Raw genomic sequence first — 26828 nt, 5'->3', positions numbered from 1 at the left:
ATTCCTCACACAATTACAACACTGGTTTTCCAATAGGTTTGGGCAATTTGCTGGTTATTGGCTAGGCTTTTGTTTATAAATTGCAAGTTAATCATATCATTTACTTTTAGCTCCTTATTGTCATAAAACACAAATAAATCAACTGATTGAAATCTCTTCCTAGAAAAAGGTTTTAGCCACTTGGAGCTCAGTCAGAACCTAACTCCAGGTGATGGTAATATATCATTCTTAAGGGGAGAAGAATTCTCAACAATTAAAATGATACTATTTACTCAGTTCAGCAAATTACTTTTTCTTTGGTTAAGCTGTATCTAAATATTTTCCTTCTAACTTTAAACAAGGAAGTTACTGCGTCTTTTGAAACTACGGACCATTCATAAGCCAGCGGTAAGGCAAATAGCAACCCCTCTCCTTCACTCTCGCCGGCACTTGCGCGCGCACACATACAAGTATATGAAAAACTGGCCTCTGAGATTTCGTCTGGATGCAAATTCGTTTCTATAAATTACAGAGTTAATACAGTAAGAAGAAAAAGACAAAAATCTACCAACTAGGCTGAGCTGCCATCCTCTCCATGTAGTCTTTGGCCATGTCTCGGGCTTCAATGTTCTCAGGATACAGCACACAGAACATCGCCAAGGCACCCAAGTTGTTGCCGTAAATTTCATTCCAGCGGGCGCTGTACTCCTTGGGATCCCAGGGAGGGAGGTACTCCAAGGGGCTGGACAGCATGGTGTGCACCGCCTCCGTGAGCCGGGCGGCAATGTGCTCGTGCGAGCTGGCGGCCCTGAGCTGGAGCTCCGCCACCTCCGCCCTGGAGAAGTACAGCATCGGGTGGCTGTCATAGTTGGCGTTGGTGAAGGGAATCATGACTTCTGGGTTCTCGTCAGAGATGTAGGCTGATACAAAGCAAAACAAATATATGAAAAACACACTGGGAGCCCCCCGTGTGTGAGTCTTCATCGTGGCATCAGATCTCCAAATCTCCAAGGCAGCCAAACCATCTTCGAAAGATCCTATAGGAGGAAAAAAAAAAAAAAAAAAAAAGGATATGTCAACCAAGGGAACGTGCAAAAGTAGAAAACATATGGTAGGCAGTGACCTCCCTTATAGGAAAAGGCTTAAATATTGAAAAATACAGCTTATGAACTTAGATTTTTTCAAAATACAACAAAAATTTGAACTAGGAAGAAACTTACTAAAACCTCAAAATTTAATTAATTGACTGATTAAGTAAACATCATACATCAGACACAAACTCATTGTGGAAAACAGAACTTCAGACTTGGGGAAACAGTGTAACATTTGCTCAAGTAGGCCCTGGGCTGCCTTCTCACATTTTTATCATGCAAAAATGTTTAGATTTTATTTTTTTTGACTTTTTAGTCGTTAGGTATTTTTTAGACATTACTATAAAAACCACAATAACCAAAAGCTGGTGGTGAAATGTCATCCGGGAATCTGAATGGATATTAGGGGAAAAAAAGAAAATCCTGTCTTTTAAACAACTAACTGTTCGCTGCTTCCTAGCATTCTACATTCTGACCCAGAGGTTAGGATCAATACATCCATAAGAAATTAAGCGAACAAAATACTATGAATAAGGCTAAACATCCTCTTTGTGTCAGCAGAAGGTGGGGCAGAGAAGACAAAAGCAGAATAAACATCTGCCAAGCCCATGGGTTCCCTGGGCTGACATCAGCAAGTGTCCAGTGAAAGATCAGCCACGGCTGCTGGAACGAGAAACTGACATGCCTTCATTCAGAAAATAAAATCCCCGAATCAAAAGGCTGAAATAACACATGTGCATTTTCCCCTTATTATTTGAAACTACTGTCTAGTTTTTCATTTTGCATAAGGGATTTTGGTGTCACTCAGTAAGTCAGACATTCAAACCAACCTCACATATTTTCTTAACTACTTAACTTTCTCAAAAATCCTTTTTTCAGTGGCAGCTTTGCTCACAGGTTAAAAAGAACGTCTTTCAAATGTAGGAACATTAAAAAAAAACCAAAAACCACAGCCTAGTCTATGTCCCACATCTGGGATAAAGCAGGCATAAAATCCCCCAGAGGGAAGTCAGGGAATTCTTAAAATTCTTCAGAGGGGAAAGGTTATAGAAAGCAGACCAGAAAAAGACAGTTTTATGTAAATAATGAACAGTAGTTTTCAATTATTAAAGGGAGAAATGAAGGAGAAAAATCAACCTCCCCAGCTGAACACGAACTATTTTTCCAAGGAAAAAACTGTCTCATCACATTCAGAAGAAAGAAAACTAAGGATGTAACACACATTGGAGATCAATCCATTCTCAACTTGTGGGATCTCCAAGAAAAAGGCAATATGGCATCACTTGTGGATGCTGCCATAAATTCTTGTATTCTTTAGATTTCTGAATGTGCTTTAGACTATATATATGAAACTCCATGGCAGCCACTTTTCAAGCATTTTACATTTACTTCAAGGGTAGAACTTATGATGAATAAAAATAATTAGTGTAGCTATGCTAAATAAAATAGAAATAACTCTTGGACTGTACCCGTATTATGTCTAGCACCCAAAGCTTCAAGGCGGCTGGCTGCATCCTTCAAGGTCAGAGACCCAGCCAAAACAAATAGTCTTCTGTGGTTGTCTGAGGAGGGGTGTGGTCTCTGGCAACATAGAGATATGGCTGGGTCTGAAGTAATGCTCAGTCTCTCCCAACCCCCCGGGTTTATTTCTTGCTCTTTTCAGAGAACAATCATGCTAACAATTAAAAAAAAAAAAGTCTGCATATATTAAATCCCCAAAAGTCTAAGAAGGATGCAGCCATCAATACAATTAACAGTGAGGGAGTTTCAGGTACCCATGGTGAGGGTGGGTGGGAAGTTTCTCCCTTAGTGACCCCTACATGCATGGAATTGAGGATCTTCTCTTAACTACTGGCTTTTTAATATGTAGCTCAAGTTCTAGGTGAATAGGGGGTGACCTGCATTATGGGGGGATGGGTAAAAAGCTAAGTGGAGACTAGAATTTCTCCACCTCAGGTTCTGTGCAAACATTCCCTAAAGGCGGCCAAGGCTGATCTGTGTTAGTCTCTTTCTCTTCCCTTACACATCCCATCCTCCTACCCAGGGCCAGAGCCACTGAGATAGTCAGGGCTGCTCCAGAGAGTCCCTCACAATGTGGCACTCATACTATGATCCCAGCCACTTCTGCCAAATTGCTTCCAGTTGCGTAGGATGTGCCTGAGTGTATTTAAATAAGAAGGGTTGCTCCTGAAGCACGGAACCTCATTAGGATGTTGTTTTGGGAATGATGCCACCCCAGCATGCCAACTGTTATTGAAGGCTCCCGAGTTATTGCTTCAAATTCACGTAACGGTGTCAGGGTAGCAAGGCTGTGAGTTACCACACATTTATAACACTAATTCTTGTTGGAATACCATGTGGACCAATGCAGAACCCACAGAAATTCTTCAGAACAATCATCTACTTGAACTGCCTGAGGGGAGAGGAGCATGGCATTCACAGTGGCACAAAACACTCAAAAGGCCTAGAAACTCCTGTAGCCTAAAACCTGTTCAGTAGTTTTTCCAAAAAAAAGAAAGAAATTAAATTTAACTGAAGTCAACCCAACTTTGCTTAAGGCTGATAATCTACAGGGAGACCTAATTCCACCTACCATCTTAAATCTGTCTAGAAAATTTCACCAAAAAGCCTCTATTTCCAGTCTTTGAGTTTCCCCTTTAACTTTCTACCCTTGGCATTCTGCGTACCCACTCTATAAAGAGAAGGTCTAAAATTAGATGAAAGGAGTATTTCTTAAGATAGTTTTAGGTAGACCACAGATACAGATTTGATGCTAATTTTATGTATTTATTTCAACGTACATTAGGAAAAAATATAACGAGCACATCAAACCCGAGATTTCCAAAAGTACATAAAGTTCCTGGTTAAAATACATTCAAGTTTAAAAGTAAGTAAAAAAAAAAAGTAAATGGATAATGCAAAAATTGTTGAAGGCAGTGCCTAAATGACTGAAGTTTGGGAGATGCTAAAATGCTCAGTGAAACAACGACCGTTAAAGGCTAATGAGTTTACCAGAATGGACATCTCTGACTCTCCCACTCCCCTATCACAAAACACACATGCACCTTAGACAAACAAGTCAGTAATTTCCCCCATCTGTGGATGGTCTCTCAAGCCATTCTCCCCCTAGGTCACTGTGTTGCAGACACAGCAGAGCACTGCCAGCTTCCTTAAATCTTTAAGTTGCACTTGGCCCAGTTCAAGAGTATGGCATTTTCAATATGGCAAAATCACGGGCTACCCTCAGAAGCTGCCTCAAATAATACACAGTTTACCCATAATTCAATTCTCAGGACGTTTCTGAATGACTCTACTGAGCCCCCCATTTCTCCTAAAAGTCTTTCTTGCCTTTTCTCCTCTGCTGTAATACACTGACTTGCCTAATCCAGTTTTTCTTCTCATTCTTTTGTCTCACTCTGCACAGCTCAGAGAGAAAACATTCCTAAATTTTGACCTAATCAATGAATACGCTACAGTCATTTAAGAATTAACTTGTCACTACAAGATACAACTTGTCACTACGAGATAATTCAAACAGCAATTTGATCATCTCTCTCCTCTATGCCCTACATACATCTGCAGCAGCCCAAGTTTGGCATTATGCTTAGGCCAAGCCAAATTATACAAAAAAGTGTTTAATAAGATGCCTGAATTCTAATTATCTTAAGTAGGTTCTCACAAAGCAATAATAAGCCTAAAGTTATTTTGCTTTCATTCTGATTTCAATAATCCACTCCAGTTATTATGATTGCTGACACACAGAGATATTTTGTATGACATGCTTTTCACATGTTTTGATCTTTTATTTACAATAACTTAATGTGGCAAAAGAGTATTAAGACTTACTGATACTGTTACTCTCACAGTATCTTAGAGTAAACTTCAGAGGCAGAACTAGAACACGAATCTCCTAAATCCTAAGCCAAGCTTCTTTCCTTTAACCAAATTTTTAACATTAAAGGTCCCATTTTTGCCGTCCTTACACAAAGAAAGCACAGAAAGAGTATGCTGGCTGGGAAGGAAAAGAATTGAAAACTAGACTAGCACATCGAGGTTCAAAAATGAAGTGGGTTTCCAAATGGTCTGAGACTGTTTATAAATGAAACACAAGGTCGTACAAAAGTTCTTTCAATTCCTCTGGCTTTAGAAAATATAGAAAGTATAAGTCTGGAAGAGAGAAATCACTCTGTAGAAAGTAAAACATGTCCCAAATTAAGATGGATTAAAAACCCTCTTAGAATATGTGCCAAGTCTAAAGAGCACAGAATAATGATTAACATGGATGTGGAGTTGGGCAGACATGACTATAAATTCCAGCTCTGCCTTGATCAACTGACTTCTGCTCTCAAAGCCTTCATTCTCTCATCCATAAAATGGTCCCAACTTCATGGGGTGACTAAATATTATGCGACGCACTTAGCACAGAACCTGAGATGAGTTAAGAACTCATTAAACATTTATTTTTTTTTTTTTTAAGATTTTATTTTTTCCTTTTTCTCCCCAAAGCCCCCCGGTACATAGTTGTGTATTCTTCGTTGTGGGTTCTTCTAGTTGTGGTATGTGGGACGCTGCCTCAGCGTGGTCTGATGAGCAGTGCCATGTCCGCGCCCAGGATTCGAACTAACGAAACACTGGGCCGCCTGCAGCGGAGCGCGCGAACTTAACCACTCGGCCATGGGGCCAGCCCCTTAAACATTTATTTTTAATAAAAGTGAAAAAGTTTGACATGCAAGATTATATTAATCTATCCATAAAATATTTTATTTGAACAAAACTAAATATTATAAGCAAAATAATGAGAACCAGAGACTAACTGACCAGGGCATGATCATGCCACTTGTTGGAGACTTAGCTGAACCTTGAACATAATGCTCCTGATTCTTCTTTTTTTTTTTTTTTTTTTTAAAGATTTTATTTTTTCCTTTTTCTCCCCAAAGCCCCCCGGTACATAGTTGTGTATTCTTCGTTGTGGGTTCCTCTAGTTGTGGCATGTGGGACGCTGCCTCAGCGTGGTCTGACGAGCAGTGCCATGTCCGCGCCCAGCATTCGAACCGACGAAACACTGGGCCGCCTGCAGCGGAGCGCGCGAACTTAACCACTCGGCCACGGGGCCAGCCCCATAATGCTCCTGATTCTTGACACATCATTCATAGTAAGTTCAACACTCACTGGAATGGAAAACATATGACTCTCAAAATTTTTCAAGTATTTGTTGGGTATTTTGCTCCCAAAGAAAAGAATAATGATTAAATAAACTATTATCTGAATTTGGTGGCTTCCCAAGGCTGGTAATTCTTGGTGTCCAAATGGTAACTGCTTCTTACTGTCTTCTTTCAAAAGAAAGGCTCGGTGTATTTCCCACTAATGGCTGGGAAGTACAATCTCTGACTTGGGAGCTGTTTCCTAGTAACAGATTTATGTTATGGAAGAGATACATGAGTACTCGGGGGACATCTGCTGCCATTGCCAGAGTTGATAAGTTAACCTCAGTCCAGGGTCTGGCCTTGGCTCAGTCAATGTCATCAGTATCTCAGCTGATCATCCTGGGAGATACTATCTGATGTAAATAAAACTAAAACCCTCCTTCTCCAACATATATAAAACCAGAATGTCAGTGCATTCATTTATGAGAAATACAACTATCAAGCAGATTGGGAAATATTTTCTGTCTTCATCAAAAAACTACACAGGAATTAAAATTATTAGATAACTGCCCGGTGCACAAGGAATCAGAACAAAGGGAAGGGGAAGGGCCTGAGCTTGGGGCAACTCAACCAGTCAAGATCACCGCCATAACTGTACTTGAGAGCAGGCTGTGCTATCAGCATTTGTCACAGATGCCCCTGGGATGTCATTAAAAATAAAAATTTTAAAAATTAAATTGTAATATTATTTAGGAAAGAAGAGCAAAATGTACACCCCCTACAGCTCCTGCCACCGACCCCACCAAGCTCAGCCCAAGAGTAGCTGTTTCAGTTTGCCTAACCCAAAGGATGGGCCTAGTAGTTAGTTACATGATTAGGGTGGTTAAATAGTCCCCACACCATAAATGGATGTGCCCATATTCATGAAGGGCTAAAACAGTCCAGTAGACCAGACAACTGGATGTCACTGACGTCACACCCTCTCTCTGGAAAAGTATGAACACACTGCAAGAGCAAGCAACTATGACTCTTTCTTGTTCATGCTTCCATTGAAACCCAACTACCCTCCCTCTTTAGGCCTCCAATCAGGTTTTAGGCAAACTCTGACGCCTTGAGAGCACTAATACATCCTAAGAAAGCTGCACATTTCCTTCTCTGACTATTTTAGGACTTAACTCTCAAAGAAACCTATTTCCAAGTATTTGAGAAACATCTTGCCATGGTCTCACACATACTACTTCACTGTTTCCACATATTTTAACTAACGGAATGTACATATTTTTAGAGTTCTCCTTACTTTTCTATTTCAACTTTATTAAATGTATAATTAGGATGATTTTTTGAAAAATAAATGTTTCTTAATATCAAATTAAAATCTTATATATCCTTAGTAAATTTTTGTAGTGAAACAAATCTAACATTATTCTTAAATACATCAAATCCTAAGAAAACATATGGTTTTGGTACTATACAATGATTCCCTAAAATTATACTGCCTGATGTGTAAAGCCTGTGGACTCAGCCAAAAAAGAAAATTTTAAAAACCAAGGGCTCTTAATCAAAATGAAAGCTCCTTTTACTGAGGTCTTATTATTTCCTTATTTAAGGGTGAAATGAAAAATATCTCCCCAAAAAGTCATTTCCAAACAAAAATCCACAATACGAAATTACAGCATATTGAACCCCCAAGAATTTACAGACACTACTGAGGGAGTAATTGTAGCTCTGAACCCACAGAGCAAAACCACACTGTGTATAATAATGGTGTTCACCACCTTCACATTCAACATTGGAAAAACTCTAGGTTAGGTTTATATGTCAAGCGCAGCTCTGTGCAAAGAACATTTCTTCATCGTCCCCAGAAAAGTTTCTGTGAAGATACTACATTTTCTCCTAATATAATCTGAAGATCACTTCTTTCCTACACCAACAATGATAATTGTATAACTTCCTTATATGAGAAGAAGAATTAATCTAAATTATGTTTCAAATGGATGTAGATATTTTCTGATGTCAAGTCTGAAGGCTCCATCTCCTGTTCACCAGAGACTACTTAAATGAGAAATTTAGTGGCTTTCAAACTGAAGGCATAATTTAGTAGTAGTGTTCTGCCTGGTGCACATTACTACAAAACTAAGAACCATTAAGATCCAGGTTTGAGAAAGTGGTTGTCTTACATAACGTAGAAAGGAAGTAAAATCTGTATCATTTTCATGGAGGCAAAAAAAGCAGGTCAGGAGTGGTGGGTCTACAAAGTCACTGAGGAGACACTGGAGTACTTAATTTTCCTTACAAAAAGGTTAAAAGATAAAATGAAATGGTTATACTAAGACAAGCTATAAGTAAATTCTGGTGTATCTACCAGTCTAACAATTGGATATCTTCTGATTGGCACTTCTCTATTGCAATTTTAGTTGATTTTCTTAATGATGGCTTTGGAATACAATATCCTAAAGTACATTCAGAACTTTTTATTCTGATATTATTTTCAGAATAACTGAATGCTAAGTATAATTAAGTGTATTTTTTTTTGTATTCCAAATCTTTTAAAAAGTAGAAATTTATGTGTATTAAGTTTTCCAATGCATTGTTTTCCAGAATTGGAGTATCAATTCCCTATCCAGGTGGGGGGGAAGAATTTCTTATAAATATTAATTAATTAATTCAGCTACATATTGAGCAGCTAGTAAATCTAGGGACCATGCTAGGCATGAGAATATAAAGTAAACAAGAAAAACTATGCTCTGCCCTAAACAACTATAGGGTGAAAATCTAAGAAACTGGAGTTTCTGAGGTTGTTTTTTTCTTTTTTTAATTGCAGTACTTGTATTACTTTGTCCGACAATAAAGATAAATAGGAATACTCCCTTAGTTCGAAGCAATTTATTTAACTTACTGCACCTGGTCCCAAAAGAAAATTAGCAATCTTTTCTTTCAACATTTTTTTCCACAGTAAGTAACCAAAGATTTTCTGAAAAGGTCTGAAAAACCAGCTATGGCTTTCTCAGCAATAGCTTTCACCATGAAAATACTCTTGTCTGGCATTACTAGCTAAAAAAATAAAGCATAGAAAAGAAGATGAATAAAGATAATGAAGCCAATAGCTAAATATAACCCCATACAGCTTCAAATAACAGTTAAACTAAACCATGAAATGTTCATGAAAACTAAAGTAAAATTTTCCTTCTTGCCATAGATTCACGAGGGCAGACCAGTGAGGTGGTTTAGGAGCTGGCACTGGGGACAGAGTGGCTTTTTTCAACACTCTGTGTCTTTGGACAAACTATCTGAACTCAGTCTCTCATTTAAAAGGAGACAAAATGGTGTCTGTCTCATAGTCTAGTTGGGAGATTAAGTGAGATAACACCTATAAAGCACTTACCACTTCCTGGTAAGTGTCCCCAAAAATGCTAGTTATCATCGTTCACTCAGAACACGATTAGTGCTTGAGGGCACAAGCTGAAGCCAGACTTCCTGAGTCTGAATCCCAGTGCCGCCACATCCTTAGCTATGTCCCTGCTTCCTCTTCTGTAAAATGGATAAAATAATAATACCTTCCTCACGGGGTTTCAGTGATCTTTAATTAGCCAATATACATAAAGCACTAAAAGAGTGTCTAGGTTTTAAAAGGTGTTCAATAAACGCTCGCACGCATCATCATCTTCTCCATGAGAACACCAAGGTCAGCCCAACGGAGAGGAAGTGCACCATGACACCAGGAGGGAGTGTTCACAAAACTATCACTCACGGAAAGTTATTTTTAAAATAGGTACAATGCACTGTGTGTTCATGACCTTGCAGACTCTTCAAGAGTCTAAAAATATCAAATATTTTGACAAATATAAAGTATTTGATGCCAAGAGATTTCTCCTCCTTCCTGCTCAACTACACATTTGTAACTTTTAGGTTACAGGGTCCAAGTAACTGAACACATCTGGGGAGAAGAGAAGTCTTTAAATCTAGCACTATTTCTTCATCAACCAAAATTTATATAGAGAGAGGAAACTTACTGATACACCATACTGATATACATCTGCTTACACAGAAAAGCATCCTAAACGTAGAAAGATCAGTAGAAAGATGAAACTTAAAAGATGAAAAAATTACTTCTGAACTTAAATATAATTTTTAAAAATCTGACATTTGATCAAAATACATTTTCTACTTCCCATAAATGGCAATATACATTAACTTTCAGTCGGTAATGCAACTCCTTGAATTTGTGGATAAAACTATCTTTAATTCTGTAACCAACTCTCTCCCTTTGATTTTTAGATATATGACTTCTTTTCTTACCAGTGGTGATGGTAATTTTATGTGTCAACCTGATTGGCCACTGGGTGTCCAGATATTTGGTTAAACATTATTTCTGGATGAGTTTCCAGAAGAGATTAGCATTTGAATCAGTAGCAGATTGCTCTCCCTGATGTGGGTGAGCCTTATTCAACCTGTTGAGGGTCTGAATAGAACAAGAAGGCAGAGAAAGGGAGAACTCATTCTTTCGCTCTCAGGCTCTCTCTCTGCCTCACTGCACAGTCTTCTCCTGCCCTAGGACTGGGACTAACACCACCGGCTTTCCTGGGCTCCAGCTTGCAGACAACAGATCATGGGACTTCTCAGCCTCCAGAGTCCCATGAGCCAATTCCTCTGACTCACCACCAACTTCCAGGCCACCTTTCCTCCTTTCCACCTCTTTCCTGATTCCAGTCAATATCACATACACTTACAGGTCGGTTTCTCTGTTCTTCTAGCCCAGTATCTACAAACTTCTATGGGATGAGTCCCGACATCAATTATAGATTTTCAGGTAAATCACCACAAAACATGTAAACTCTTGTATGTAATCTACCATCATTCTCTCACTTACAAATTTAGCTAAAACTACGTACATTTTGAGTATGTCCTTATATCATCTCCTTCAGCATGAGGTCCTATAAGTTTACCCTCTAATGATAATGACTCTAAGAAGCACTAATACCACGTTCAAGGCCCTGCCGCCCTATGCAGGAAAGGGTTAACTCAGCAAGCTGATTGCTCAAACCATACACATTTCCAAGAAAGGCCTGTCTTCAGGACTGGCCCTTCTCTGACTCATGGAAGATGAGCTCTGAGCCCTTGTACTATTCTGCCTGAAAAGAGTTGTTCATATGCCTGAGGCCTTGGGCCAATGTGGTACCAGTTTGATCAGTTTACAGTACCAATGTGACTTATGATGAACTTCTGTCTTGGCCCCAGGGGCCAGTCTGAATAGCTGAAGTCAGTCATGCATGTCTAAATGACTGAACCCCAGAGGAAGCCCTGCACACCAAGGCTCTGGTGAGCTTCTCTGGCTGACAACTTTGCACGCATTGTCGCGTATCATTGCAGGAGTGCAACTTCACTAGGAAAGGACTCCTGGATGCCTGTGTCTGGTTTCTCCTGGACTTTGCTCCTTGCACCTTTTCCCTTTGCTAATTTTAATCTGTATCCTTTGGCTGTACTAAACCATAACCATGATTATACCAGCTTTTTTTAAGGCCTTCTAGAGAATCACTGAGACTGACAATGGTCTTGAGGATCCCTGACCTTCATTTTAGTCCAATCATCTAAGTTCCTGTTAGAATTATGAGAGTCTTGCCATAACACTTTGTCCCATTAGAACAAATGTTGTGATACTTTTCACCAAATCTTTCTCTTAGCTTAACTTTTGTTATTTTTCTCTTATACTCAGAAAAAGTGATTTTGTCCAAGGATGCTACTGCTGAAGCAAAGGACACAGCTGAATATACTGAACTTACAGACTGTTTAAAAGCTTTAGATTTTGTCTAAAAATGAAATATACAGATGTTAGGCAAAAGGCTTAAAAGAATTTCATGGGAAAGTAATTTGCTGGCATTAAACCTACAATTCCAGTTCATTCGACTGAAATGAAAATTTCATTTATTGGATGAATATATACAGAATGATGTTTTTACCACCAAACATGCAGTTCTTTTTTATTCCTTACGTATATCCAAGTATTCTTCCATTTGTTCAATCTTCAAATACTCACCAATGATAAAATTTACTTTTTTTTGCTGACTTTCACTTAAACATTTTATATGTACTTTTTTTGATTCTCATTTTTGTTTCACAGATCACAGTTCTTTGGCAACAAAATCCCTGACTACTTTCCAAATGTCCTCCTATGAATCATAATCAAAACTCAGAATACCACAGACTGGGTTTGTAAAACAATGATGCAGAGATGTAACTAACCCAAAGACGCAGGCACCGCCTTCCCAGACTCCCCCAGCTCAGTTACTGGCAGCCAATCCCACTAGCAATTCAGGCCCAAACTCCCCCTCCTTCCCTGCCCGGCTCTGTCTCCACACCCAAACCATCAGCAAACTCTGTTGGTTCCATCCTCAAAATCCATCCAGAATCCAGCCACTTTCACCACCACCCCAACGGCCTAAGCCACACCACGTCTTGCCTGAATTACTGCAATAGCCTTTCACCTAGTCTCCCTATCTTCACCCTTACCTCTGATGGTCATTCTCAACAGAGGAGCTAAGCCATCCTGTTCAATCATAAATCAAATTATATCACCACTCTGTTTAAAACCCTCCAATGGCTTCTCATCTCATTCAGAGTAAAAACCAAAGTGCCGACAATAGCTCCAAAGGCACTACAGGGCCTGGTCATGTTACCTCCGCCTTCATGTCCTACAACTCGCCTGACTCTTTTCTCCATTCGAGCCGGGTGGCCTCCTTACTATTCCTGTACACACAGGGTGTGCTCACTCCTCAGAGCCTGGATCCTTGCTCTTTCTGCCTAGCATCCTTCCCCCTAGACATCCACATGGCTTGCCCCCTCATCCTCTTTAAGTGTTTGCTCAAATGTCAGTCTCAGTGAGGCTGGCCGTGTCCATGTGTCTTATTTAAACTACATCCTTACCACACACAACCACCACCATTCCTTAACTCCCTTCTAGGTTTTATTTTTCTTCATGGCACTTACAACTTTCTAATCTACTACGTAATTTACTTATCTTTCATGTGCCTGGCTCCCCACTCTAGAACATAAGCTCCATGAGGGCACCTTGCTTTCTGCTATCTCCCCAAGACCCAGAAGAGTGCCCAGCACTGAATAAACACTCAGAGAATATTTATTGAATAGATTAATTTAACTAATTGTCAAGATGTAAATCTTCAAAAACTCAGAGATAACTATACATCTAATTATATAGCAATATAAATTTAACTACATAAAAGCAAGAAAAGTCTCTGTGTACCAAGATAAACCATCTGGAGTAAAGTGTGCTACAATGCTTGAAACTTTCAAGGCTGCCCAGGATGATTATTAGAGTTGACTGTTACTGAGAGATGCCGCCATACCCAGCGTCCTCCCATCCCCCGTAGACACAAAGCTCTCCCTGTGTCTGCCCCAGGGTGCTGGCTGGCTGCTCTACCCCAAGCCTCCCTTGTTGACGTGCCTGGTCTGCCTCCGACCGCAGTCCACTCTCTGAACATCCGTTGTTGTTTCCCAACATTCCACGGTTAGTTTTCACAGATTTTCTCAAGGGCTTTCCCTAAACGCCACCTCACACCCTTCAGCCCATTTTGCATGGGATTAGATGTCTCGCCACTCTTCTCGTCTACTCATGCCCAGACCAGCCCAGCCTCCCTTTCTGCTGGATGATTGTTTCAATGCTAAGATTTTTTATTGAGGTTGCTCTTTTTTGAAATGTATAGTGATTCCCTTCATGTCCCCACTGTTATCCACATTCCCAAGGATTACTATTATTATTTAATGGTTTGGTTAAGGATTATAAAGGCATTATTATTCGCAAATTTTAAAAAAATCTTTCTATGCTGCTAGGATTTCTTTTATCTAGAGAATTCAAAAGAATAAGGATGCTTTCTAATGAATTTATTATTTTCTTTTATATCTATACCATTCCTGTTATTTTGTGCTAAAAAAACTTATTATGGTGGGTTTTTACAGATCCATCTATAAAGTGTTACTGGTCGGGAAACAATTTTTGAGGAAAAGTTTTACTAGACTGCTGGGGACTATGCATGCTGTGCAGAAATAAGAGAAGAATTTCTGAATTGATGGCCACAGATCCACAGGACAAAGAACATGTTCCTGCAAGAAACACTCCAATTCAGGGCCTGAAACATGGCCAGATATTGCATGTTTGTGTATCTGTTCAAGGTCCTAAGTGTTTAATTAGTGTCTATATCCTTGTCTTGGTGAATCCATGTCTATATGTCAGTCCTACTCTGGGAGTGTTGGCCCCAGTCTTTGCCTCTTTCCATCTAGGCATACACCTCTCACATCTACCCTACCCATTTCACCCCATCTCTGCTCACAGCCAGATTCCCTCTAGCTACTTCTTTTGGTCAAAACTGATGGAATGCTGCTTCATCCATGCTGGAGAAAACTCCTTTTGTAGTAACCTTATTTTTAAACTTTCTTCCCATATTTTGTTCTAAATGGATGTGGAGACTCAATGAACACCTGTCAGGTGATTCCTGAGTTAAATGGGGTAGGGCAGAGAGACCAGATGTCGCTTAAGATTAAAGATTTCATGAAGGAACTTTGACTCCTTTAGTGACACCTTAGCTCTTCTTGTGTTCTCCCTGGAGGCCGAACCTCACATTCTCCCCAACCCACAAGCAAGATGGAGCCAGCTCTTCAATTCCGTGGCCACTTCCATTCTCTCAGTGGCTCTCTAGGAGTGATTCTCCTGGAATTTTCATCACATATGTCTATGTACTCTTTTTAATCTTCGCAGGTAATTTCTATTGCTTTGGGGATATTTCCAACTTCCTCTGTGATTTAGGAACCTCAATCATATTTGTCCATCTACCTCAATCCCTACTATAAACCTGGGAGACATCAACTTCTATCTTACCTCACAGCTGCACATCTGCCCACTTACTCGTCTCCAACTGACTCCCCAGTAAAATCCTTACTATTGACACTTTAGATTTTTCTTTCTTTCCAAAAGCATTGAATCCTTCCTTTATTACTTATACATAGGAAGAGTGATATATCATCCAAATTTACAGAGAAGACTGAAATTATTCAGTGAAGGTATAATGTCCTAAACCTATCTTCGTATCTTTATCTCCAATCCCAAGTAGCAAGAAGTCACCCAGAGTGCCATGAAGGAAAGAAGGAAAAAAGGCCAAAGAGCCTTTCAGGAGACAGGGAGCACACCAATATCCCAAGGCCCTCCGTGACATGGCCATCGCTGTGGCTTTTCAGAGAATGGTGCAGGTCCAAGCAAACAGGAGAAAGAAGAGCCAAGGACAGCTCATTAACGTTTCTCATATAAACCTACAGATTCCTCCTCTTTTCTAAAATCCTTTTGGCACACCATAGCCATAGTGTTGTAGACTCAAAAGGTCTGACCTGGAATCTGTTTTGAGTTGAACTGTGTCCTGCAAACCTTTATATACTGAGGTCCTAATCCTCAATACCTCAGAATGTGAACTTATTTAGAAACGGAGTCATTGCAGATATAGTTAATTAAAATGAGATCAGAATGCAGTAGGATGGGCCCCAATCCAATATGACTGATGTCCTTATAAAAAGGGGAAATTTGGACACAGACAAACACACCCAGGGAGAATGCCTATGAAGATGAAGGTAGAGATCAGAGTGAACTATCTACAAGGCAAGGAATGCCAAAGATTGACAGAAACCATCAGAAGCTAGGTGAATGGCATGGAATAGATTCTTCTTCATGGCCTTAGAAGAAATCAACCCTGCTGACACCTTGATGTTGGACTTCGCCTTCAGAACTGTGGGATAATAAATTTCTGTTGTTTAACCCACCCAGTTTAAGGCACTTTGTTACAGCAGCCCTAGCAAACTAATACACAGTCCTCCTTCTACTATTTTCTCATTTCTAAAGTAGGGATTGGTTCTTATTATATATACACCAGAGGCTGCTGTAAACAATAAATATAGTGCTTATCAAATGCCAGGAACTATGCTAAGTACTTTACATGGACTGACTCATTTAATCTTTACCACAGCTTCATAATATAGATACTAATCTCATATCCTTTTCACAACTGAGGAAACTGAGTCATAGAAGGATTAAGCACATTACCCAAAGTCACATAGAAAGTGAAGGAGCCAAGATACAAACCTAGCAGTCTAACTAATACTATCCATGAAATAAATATCTTTATAGATCATAAATTCCTCAAAATAAAGAAATCACCATCATCATATCACTTTCTTACTCAAGAGCTCTATTTCCCACATAAATGGATAACTTTCCACATCCAAGAGCTTTCACGATCTAAGCTCTGGCCTACCTTTTCAATTTTATCACTTACTTCCTCCCTATACAAAGTCCCCCTTCACATTTACATGCTCATCCTTGCCTGAGCACAACTCTGTCCTTCCTTCCCATGGTTACTCTCTTCCTTGGGGTTCCCTCTACCTACTCCACATCCAACCTCTTACCTTTCTCAAAAATTACAATGCTCTTTATGAAGCCTTCCCTGGCAATTCCATCCATAAGTAGTCTCTCTGTGGCCACATATATGCTCAGTTTTCTTTGAGAACACAGGGAAGACATCAGCCAAGAAGGTGCTTATAGCATCTTATAAGATGGCAGAAGAAATAAAATATTTACCAAAATAAAAGGAAGTTTGCATGAGAATGGCAAAGTACTACTGAAATTTACAGAAGTCAACACTTCTGGCTGCAGTGAAGAAGGAAGGACGCACTGAGGAAGTGGTATCTGAATTGGGCCTTAGAAAGGGGTCAACAGAAATGTTTACAGCTTTAACTGTCTCTACTAATTTAGTACTAATTGGCATTTAGTGCTAATTAACACATGAGTTACTTGAAGGTACATGTTATCTGACTTTTTGACACTTGTTTCACCTCCTCGGGTATAAGCTGCTGGGAGGACGAGGTCTTAGTCTTGTCTTTCCTACAGTGTCAGGCATCACCAATTACATGCAATTATAGGGCTTCAAAAAATATTTGTGAAAAATATGAAAGAATATATAAAGAAGGGAAGAAAGAAAGAAGAGAATATCATAAAAGGAGGTATGTGAATTCCTATGATTTTTCCAAGAAGTTCTCCTCCACCTGGCAGTCGCTCTATTTCTCTGCTTGTGCCTCTTCCTGTGCCTTTGCTCAGCTGGCCACTTGCTTGCAATGCTTTTTCCCCTTCCCTTTTTGGCATAATATCCTCTGAGGTCCAATCCATTCTCCCCTCCTAGCTGAGTTTTCTCTGCCCATGCAACCCTCACAGATCTCTTCCTTCCTGCAGTCCCACCACATGCATTGGTCTCTGTTCAGCACTTAATTGTTCTCATAAAGTTCCATACTCAGTTATCCTCCTCCAACCAGATTTCATGGCTCCCCAGAGGTAGAAACCATGTCATATTTATTTTGCATGCCTCCCCTCTTCGCCTCCACTCAGACATCCCCTCAAACACAGAAGTACCTGGCAAATACTTGCTGAATGACTAAATCCTTTCAGTATTTGTATTGCTGAAGTATAACGTTCTTTCATCTGACTCTCCAGGTTCAAAAGTACACTGGAAAAAGTTACACATCAAAGCTTTCATTCCCAAGTAACACAGATTTATCTTTCCTAAAACTTGCAATCACTGAACCAAACTGCAATGGCTTCACCAACAAGAAAAAAAGGTGTAAGCACACAAAGAAGGATCTGTTATATAACCACCCTACCACTGCTAGCTCAATTCAACTTCTTTAGGCACAAGATTTATCATTTTATGGCAATTTAGTAGCATAAATACTGCCACACATTTCTTCCCCAAGAAAGAGATATTGGAAGTGGTCCAACTTAACCTAAAACTTCTAAGATGAAATTTAACAAGTAAAGCTGAAATTGAATTTTTAAAGTTCCCACAGCAGATACTCAAATACCATTTGCTAATTTGAATTTTGTATGGAAGAATTCTACACAAGTCACAGTAAGTCTAAAAGTTTTAATGGTGAAAATCTTAGAATCCTAACATAACACACAGTCAACAGGATAAATCTGATCTGAACAATATTGGTTTCCTTAGAACAAAACGGTGTATCTTAAAGTTTCACACTAGTGTTTAAGAAAGGATAAATTGAAGTATTGCATAAAAGCAACAGATTGATTCCCATTTTGCTCTCTTCTTCTCCTGGGTTTTCATTAGAACCAATGGGCTCTAACTTGTAGAAAACTTATGGTAAAGATAGAGGAAGAAAAGAAGAAATTAACCTCACAACTAAAGGGGCCAGCCAAAGACACTCTTACCTAAGATAACTGCAGGTTTTTCAGTGCTTCCAAGAATTAGAGTTTCCTTTGAGAAAGGTAATTGTGAAAAGCATTTCAAAATTGCTTTAAAACTGTGGGCTGTAAAACTAAGCTAAACCAAAAATTTAAAACTATGTTGAAACACTTAATTCCAATTGCCTAAGTCATTTACTTTGTTGGGCTCCACTTCTTGGCATTCTCTAAGCCCACTGACCCAATACTATTGGCTGAAAGTGAAGTTTCCAACGTCTTTTGCTGCATCAAAATAAACCTGCTTTTAAGATAATTATATCATGAGTACTGCCTAATTTTAATATTGAGAAAAAACAGAACCACTGGCCTGAAACCAAAGAATCAATTCTCCTGGAGATTCTATCTTCCCAAACAAAAATGAAACAAAGTTCACATTCTGTTTCTATAAACACCATTATTAGCCATAAATACTGTTACAAGAAGTTTGGTATATGAGAGAAATTTCCAGACTCTTTCTGACATGGGCGACCTCTATATTTTGACCACATGGTTGATGAATGCCCCATATGTTCATGTGACCACTGTTGCCAGTCTAGTTCTACTATAAAAAATGGAGCAGAGAAATGTAAAAGATATTATTCAAAGTCCAATGGAACATGATCGTCCGGTGCCAAGACTTTTTCTTTAAGATTTTCTAGAATAAAAAAAAAAGTGGAGAAAAGTGACTTGTTTGGGGAGAAAACAGATTAAGCATAGAGGAGAGGAGTTTTCAGACACTGCAATGTGTACCTGAATGAAAGTCTGGAGGAATCCTATATATGATCAATATTTAACCAGTTAGCAAATACATTGTTCTAATATATTAAAATGCTAAGTAGAAGCTGTAAAGGCAACTTGTGTTACAAACACTAAAACTGGTCATTTCTTCTATATCCATATAATTAAATCATTTTTAATTTCTAAGACTTTCAAATACAGAGGAGCAGAAGTCATAAAATTCAAACCCCAGAAGTCAAATGCTAACATCCCTTCAAGACATCCTCACTTAAACCTTTCTAAACAGAGAAGAACTCAAAGGCCTCCTTCAGAAATCCATTCTAAAGGTTAAAACATTCAGAGAAACTTCCCCGTATTTAGTATAAATCCCCCTTGATGCTTGCTCTAAGTCCATTTCCTCTTCTTTTTCTTCAGGGAAGATGGAAAACAGCTGTTCAACATTCCCTTTCAGGCTACTTTTTCCTTCCTGCCAGGCCCACTCCCCCCATGGGAGAAGTGTAAACACTGCAGGTGATTCCAAAATCCAGCTGTCCCATGCTGACTCTCCACGGGGCTGGTGAGCCTGGCCCCATTCCTACCTCCTAGAATGATATCATTAAACTGCAAAGGCTCCAAGAAAACTTCTTTACCAGTATTTGTGGAATTCTAGAAATCCATTGCTTATAGTCTGTCCTCAGACACATTCAAATAACAAAAATAGTGCAGTTTCAAGAAGAAAAGTTTACAGTCAGAACTGGAAAGAAGGTAAGTGGTGTTGTCTTGCAGCCAGGCCATCTTGGTCTTCACTCCTACACTACGCTGTACGTCAGCATGGTGAGTGCATCTCGGCATGAAACATTTTTAAACTACTTGGTGATTTTGATCAAGCAGTTCTTGAGTTTCTTGTCACTGACGCAACTTTCTGGATGTAAGCTAACTTTAGAAATGCAATAACCCTTTCAATACTTCAATCTAAAAAGACTGCTTGAAGTGAAAGTGTCAATTCGTACTGTTATTTCCTTAAATGAGTAATCTCTACTAGATTCACAGCATAACCTGCAGATTACTGTATTTTACACCAAAATTTATACAACCAACCTAATGTTGTTACCTCCCACTTCAGGAATTGCTAACAAATATTCTCATTTTTCTTGCAATAGCCATTAGACTCCAACAGTAAAGCCAGTATATTGCGTGTGTACTTCGTCAATAAAACCATTATAGACCCACAAGCTTGGTAAGCCCATTTCCTCTACAAATTCCTCTTAAGAGTTATGAAACGCTGATTCAACTTTGTTGTGGTGTAACATCCGCAAGCATTAAATGCCTATTGCTTAGTAGCTCAGTTTGCTACACATGAGAAAAATGCAAAAGCCTTGATTTAATCAACAAATGCAAATTTACAACTTGATGGCATCTGTGTATGCAACAAATATTTCAAATGGAAAGATTTAAATGACAGCTCTTTAACTGACTATGGACCTATTCCATTTCTACTAAAAGAGCATGTACACTAATTTAAACTCAGACAGGGAATTTTACTATGTTTATCCTGCTATTTTTCACATTAACTGGGGAGAAGAGAGGCATTGCTTATTCCATAAATGATACCCCCAAAAATTTTTAGCATGCAGACACTTATACTTGGTTGCAAATTCTCTCTGACTCTGTCTAGGACAAACCAAATGGACACAAATAACCTACAATGGATATGTTACACATAACTGAGAGTTAACTGCATATATGTCTTTTGTTACATTTTTAAAAACAGGACTACACTTACCAGATGGTCATAACTATGCCCAAATATAAAATGCCAAAACAAATCATGCTTACTATCAATATGTTATAGCTTCTACATATTACCCAAGAGGCAAATTCTGTTCTTTCAGGAATTGTTTACTAAACTTTGACGCCACACTTACCAAGATCAAGTTTATGGAATATTCCAAGGAAGTTGAAATAAATAGAAGGAAATACAGGGGTAATCTTAATGCACATTAAAATTCACAGTATTATTCGGAATTAAGGACTGAACAAACTACTCCATTCAAGAAATAAACAGATGGCTCAACAATCTTTTCTTCCCTTTCCAAATTAAAATCGTTCCCTTTTTTTCTTTGTGACTTCCAACAGGGTCTCTGAACACTCTGCCTCCTACAGGTTCCTACTCTTCTGGGCATCTGAAAGAGAATCTGGAATCCACACCCTCAACAGGCTGGAGCTTGCCTACATAGGCAGAAGTAAGCTGCAGCACCCAAAGACCTGAAGCCAGCTAATGAAAACTGAGTGACGAGCCCAGGACTCTGCCAGCATTAGAAGAGGCCCCACAGTGGAATCCTTCCAGGGCCAGGAAGAGATACAGCAGAGTGGACGAGGAGGGAGCTGGGACAAGGGGGTCTATAAGAGGCCAGTTTCCAGAAGGCTGGGAAGCACATAAGTGTGCCAGGGAGCTGACAGTTCACAGACAGTTGTGAGTAGTAAAAGGGATAATACACTAGATCTGTAGGAAAACGAAATGTAAGAGTCTTTAATAAACATGAATTTGGAGCCATGCAGGAGAAAAGTAGAATTAAATGTGTAATTTAGGTTAACCTCATATTTAAGGTAGGCCCTACTTACTTGTAAAATGATGTCTCTTACCTTCACAGTAGTTCCATTTCCACAGCCCTAAAATGAGCATAAGACACCTGCCCTATATCACGCTCCATTTCCACTAGGCTACAATATGAAAATAGAATTACTTGAAAAAAATTTTAAAAGTACCAGGCAATTTTAAAATGCAAGTATTCATGTAGCTGAATGATCTCTCAGGGACTTTTCCTTTCCTTCAATTGTCTAAACACATATAAATTTGTAAGCAAGATCTTATTAATCCTAATGAGCCCCCTTCATCCATCCACAGTATTTCCCATTTGTCTTTCTAGCTTGATTCTTTCCTGCAACACTTTTCCACCATCAGCTAACCAAGCCACTCTTCTATACATAGCTAGAAGTTGTGAAGCACTAAGTCTAGATGGATCAGAATGTGGGCCTATATTTATTTACTAACATATATAAAAAGATTTTCTTTAACAAACAATTATTTCAATTAAAAATAGTATCCACTTCATGCAAAGTTTAATTTTTAAAAGGGAATTTCCTATTAGAATTGGGCCTTAGACTTGGCAAGACTTTATGAAATTCATCCACTTCTACATATTGCTATCACCAAATGGAAGCATGGATCAGTGACTCAAGAATCTGGCGTTTTGATATTTACTTTCCATTCTGCCACGAATTCACCATATGAATTCCATGGGAAAGTAATTTCTCTTTTCAGTACTCTGGGTTTATACACTTGCCTATTTCCCACGTTGGGCACTGACTCTGGGTTTAGAGGATTTTATTGTGTCATCCAGGCATCTGCTGGCAATTTGCTGAACCCCCAAAGAGTTTTATCCTGTAAATCACTATAAGAGAAGGTAATGTTTTTCCAAGATGAGAAAACTCTAAGGCAATAAGGTCTGTCCTGTCCTCTGCTTAGACACATTCTTTCAGAAGCCTGCTCTTCATCAAATCTCATCAGCTGCCTGATCCACTCCTTCAGAATAAGGATCCAGACCCTCTCAGAAAATGGAATAACAATATCCACTATGATGATGAAGTTCCCTCTACATAGTTCCTGGATCTCCTCAAACACCTGCCACAAGCACATCCCAGGATAGCAACAATATTTCCCTTTTTATTGGGCATGGGAGGGTGAAAAAGGATAAGAATATTTACTGCATTTAAAACTCAAAAATGCTAATCATTAAGCACTATTCAATATATGCTACACCTACAAAATGCTAGTCTTTTATTACTAGTTTCTTTACCCCTTTTGAAAACAAAGATTACTGACCTATTAAAACCCAAATTTAAATATTTTATCTTCCTTTACTCCTCTCCAATCATTTGTTGAAATCATAATATGGAATTTTCTTTCACACAACACAGTGTGATCCAAGGCAGTGGAAATAAACACCAAACTGATCTATCACAAATAACATTTTAAAACGTGTAAACAAATACTTTATTGTTTAATTGCAGAGTGCATTTTCATCCATGATTTTAAAACACTTTTTCAGAGATTAAAAAATCTTTATAACGAGGCCTTGGGAAAGGCAGGGCAACATCTGTGAAGATAACCACCAGTCCTCTCAAAGCAGGGCTGTAGGACATTGGACTGGCAAGGCCACAAATCTCACTGAAACCCTGTATTAGCTAATTTGTGGACTAATTCTATAAATACTGAAGGAGATGCACACACAAATGATGGTCCTGACCACACGTGGCCAACCTAGCTGACCTCTGACAAGGTGTCTTCCCGCAACCAGGCTCCTAACCTCAGAGGGAGGAATTTACAACAGCCTCTGCCCAGCAGGATCAGAAAGGTGGCAATCCCCTCGGTGGCAAAGGCCTATACCATCTTCTGTTCAGATTTCCTTCTTTGTCCACGTTCTTTTATCCAAGAACTTGATGAAACTGACACTAACAGCATATCTCAATCAACGACATAGGACGCTTCCCAAACTCAAACCCTCAGGTGCTGCTTATTTGTGCTTTCTCCCTTTCAATCTCAGCAGCTCCAAGGAGCCAGGGCAGTTTCTCACACATCTACATCTCTCCGAAGTAACCAGCACTGTCTTTCTCCTTTTGCTGAACCCACACAGAGGGGGCACTAGATGATGGTGACATCAGATTCCGTCTTCGCTCTCCTCTGTTTTTACTAGAACACTTCTTACCTACACATTTCATAAAAGAACATATCTGTATGGTGACCTTAAAACAAAAAGTAGTACATGATAGAAAAATACTCACATAGATAATCCTGTATTTTTATTTCTTCTATGCACATTACAAACATTTTAGGGGTCTCATTTTAGCAGTACTGTCTGAATATTCTACAAAATACTGCTTATCATATTTCATTTCATAGAGGTTATCACTTATTGTGAAATTTTAAAAAACTGAAGAAAAGAAAATGCCTGAAAGATTACATTCTATAATGTGAAATATAAAATATTGAAAACTGTTTTGAAACTATTTCTAAGTGAGAATGCCCACTTTCAAATTTAATGTAGCATTAAATAAAGCATAACTTTCTAAATCATGACTAACGAAAAAAATTTTTGAAGAACTTTATTACAAGAAGATCCCTAGGAACTAAAAGTGTCATTTCCTGATCTAAGGAATTGCAGGTAAATGAGGTTCATCTCCTGCTTTTACGTAATGGATTTAGCTTTAATCTTTAGTGCCTGCCGGCCTAAGTGGGGGCTGCTGCCTTAAATGAGCGATGAAAATGAGAAAGTTCTCGGGTCACAAACTTAGCCCAGATTCCAGCCGCGACAGATCTTGAGCCCATCCATGTGGCATTGCTGACAGAGCTTCCCAGCCTGTGAGTCAGGCGCCCCCCACCCCCCCAGGGGCTGCCTCGCTGTGAGGTTTACCAACACTTTCTCCGAGCGTCGGCCGAGCCAGGCGGCGCTGGAATCCGGCGCTGGGGGAGGCTCGCTCGGGATGTGCTTCCCGGGCTTCCGCAGCCGCAGAGGCTGGCTGCCAGCGCCGGGATCGGCACCCACGACCCCCACCCCCCGCAATCAGCGGGGACACGCAGGGAAAGGAGGGGGTGAGGCCGTACCACCCAGCTGGGCAGAGGGAAGCCGGAGCCCCCCGGGCTGTCCGGGAAATCGCGGCCAGACCTGACGCCCCGAAAGCTCCCTCCGGGTCCCCGCGCTGCGCCGGGCTCCTCGCTGGGCGCTCCGGGGCTGCGCAGGGACGAAAAGCTGGCCCCCACGGTCCCGCTGCACGCCTTGCGCCCTCCAGGAGCCCAGCCGAGCCGGCCCGGGCGCGGCACCCGGCGGGGACGTGGCTCTCCGCCTCCCGCCCGCGCCGGGCCGGCGACCCGGCCGAGTCTCCGGAAGAAAGTTGCGCCGCGTGGGGCCCAGAGCGGCGCCCACCGCGCGCCCCGCCGCTTACCGCTCCCCGCCGCGCCTTCGTCCTCTCGGGCGTTGCCTCCCCAGCCTCGGCCCAGGCTCTGGAGCCCCTTCCCGGCCCCCCTCACTGCAGGGCGCCCGGGCCCCCGGCGCCCTCGGAGCCGAGCCCTCCGCGCGCCCCCCGCGCCATGGGTGCCGGTGGGCGCCGCGCCGCGGGACGCGCGCTGCAGCCTCGGGCGGCGCTACTGCGAGCCGGGCCGGCGCGGGCGGGTGGGGTGTGGGCAACCGGAGGAGGGCGGGACGCGGCGGGCGCTGAGGCTCGGCTGGAGGGAGGAGGAAACCGCAACGTCACCAGAGCCCGGGGAGGCGAGGATGGGGAGGGGGAAACGGGGACCCTCTCCCGCTGCCGGACCCCGACCTCTGGCCCGCCCCGCTGTCTCCCCTCCTCCTCTCCCGGGACTCGCGGCTCGGAGCTGCGTTCGGCCCTAGCCTCCCCTCGGGCCCCGACTCCACGCACCCCTGTCCTGCCAGGCCTCTTTAGCTCTAGCTCGCTCTAGTTTCTGGTGACCCACACGCTTCGGGGTCGACTCTGGAATCGCCCCCAACCGAAAGATACTTTTAGAGGCCAAGGGGGAGGAGCTGATGCTTTGGGATAGCCCGGGAAAGGAAATCGAGGAAAACGTGGAGAACCTTAGTAGCGAGGCTGTTACCCACTCCCCTTGTCTTCTCCAAAGTAGTTACTCCTCCTTTTCTCCCACATTCGGCTTTACTCTCTTCTCGGAGAGAAAGGAGGAAATCACCTATTTAGAAGCAGTTCTAGCCTCAGCTGTACTAACGAAATACAAAGGCACCAAATCCTGAAAACTGAATGGATTTTAATCATCAAAGGGAAAGAGTCGGGAGCAGAGCATTTGATGTATGCAGTTTACAAGAAGAAATTTCATTTACCTTATCTCCTAGGTCTGTGTGGATGGGCTGGAGACGGGGAGGGAAGAGAACCCTCATCCGTTTGAGCTCTTCAGGTGGAGAATCTGCAACCTTAGTAGTCACAGCCGCCTTGGAAAATTTCCCGCCATTCTCTTAAAGCAGCCACTGCACACAGCCGGGTCCAACCTGGCTCCAGGGAGGTGTCGGATGTGACCAGGGCCATCATCTGAGGGCTAACTTGGCCACCCTCCGTGTTAGCGTGTAATTAATCTACCAAAGCTCGCTGGTACAGCAGTGACAGATGTTTACCCACTCCTTGGAAGTGGAGATGTTTTACCTGAGAGCAGGGCATTTCTCCATTTCCTTCAAAGTGCTGTCTGAGTTCTAAAGGGCCCCCTCCATCCGTTTCCCCTTGTCCTCAGAGGTTCTCAAGACCTGCAGAGGAGTTTCCATCAGACAACGTTAGAAAAAAATGTGGATGTCTACTTTTTTGCTTCTCTTTTTGAGATATTGCATTTGAAGAGAAGATTCTCACAAGTCAAGAGGAAGTGGTTTTGTTAGATTTTTTTAATGCTCACTCAGGTAAACCACTGATTGCGTAGAATTCCAGATGTTTTAGAGGTGGCCTGTGGAGGAGAGGGGCGGGGGCTCTAGAGTTTAGAACTCCCTTTAATCTGCTTTAAATCCTTATTTTGCAATTTACTGCTAGGGGCCTTGGAAAACTAGCTTTAGAGCC

At 40.9% G+C, this 26828-nt stretch overlaps 1 protein-coding gene across 6 annotated transcripts in view; it reads right to left on the bottom strand.

The window, feature by feature from the left end:
* DSE (dermatan sulfate epimerase) overlaps window positions 1-26596 on the bottom strand; it is a 72148-nt gene extending 45552 nt beyond the window's left edge. Inside the window, exons 1-2 of one of the 6 annotated variants that reach the window (XM_001502677.7) lie at window positions 26114-26596; window positions 548-1016 (exon numbers count right to left, since the gene is read on the bottom strand). In XM_001502677.7, the coding sequence (XP_001502727.2) occupies window positions 548-963 (416 nt within the window). In that variant the 5' untranslated portion in view covers window positions 964-1016; window positions 26114-26596. Of the gene's footprint in view, window positions 1-547; window positions 1017-25208; window positions 25415-25682; window positions 25752-26113 lie in introns of those variants that run through there. The other 5 variants (XM_070223675.1, XM_070223672.1, XM_070223671.1 and 2 more) reach the window with 5 other exon arrangements.
* Between the last annotated feature and the right edge of the window lie 232 nt (window positions 26597-26828).

This window comes from Equus caballus, chromosome 10 (assembly GCF_041296265.1).
Source record: "Equus caballus isolate H_3958 breed thoroughbred chromosome 10, TB-T2T, whole genome shotgun sequence".
Taxonomy (NCBI): Eukaryota; Metazoa; Chordata; class Mammalia; order Perissodactyla; family Equidae; genus Equus; species Equus caballus.
Note: the sequence above shows the minus strand (reverse complement) of the source record. Positions and strands in the feature narration are given on the sequence as shown.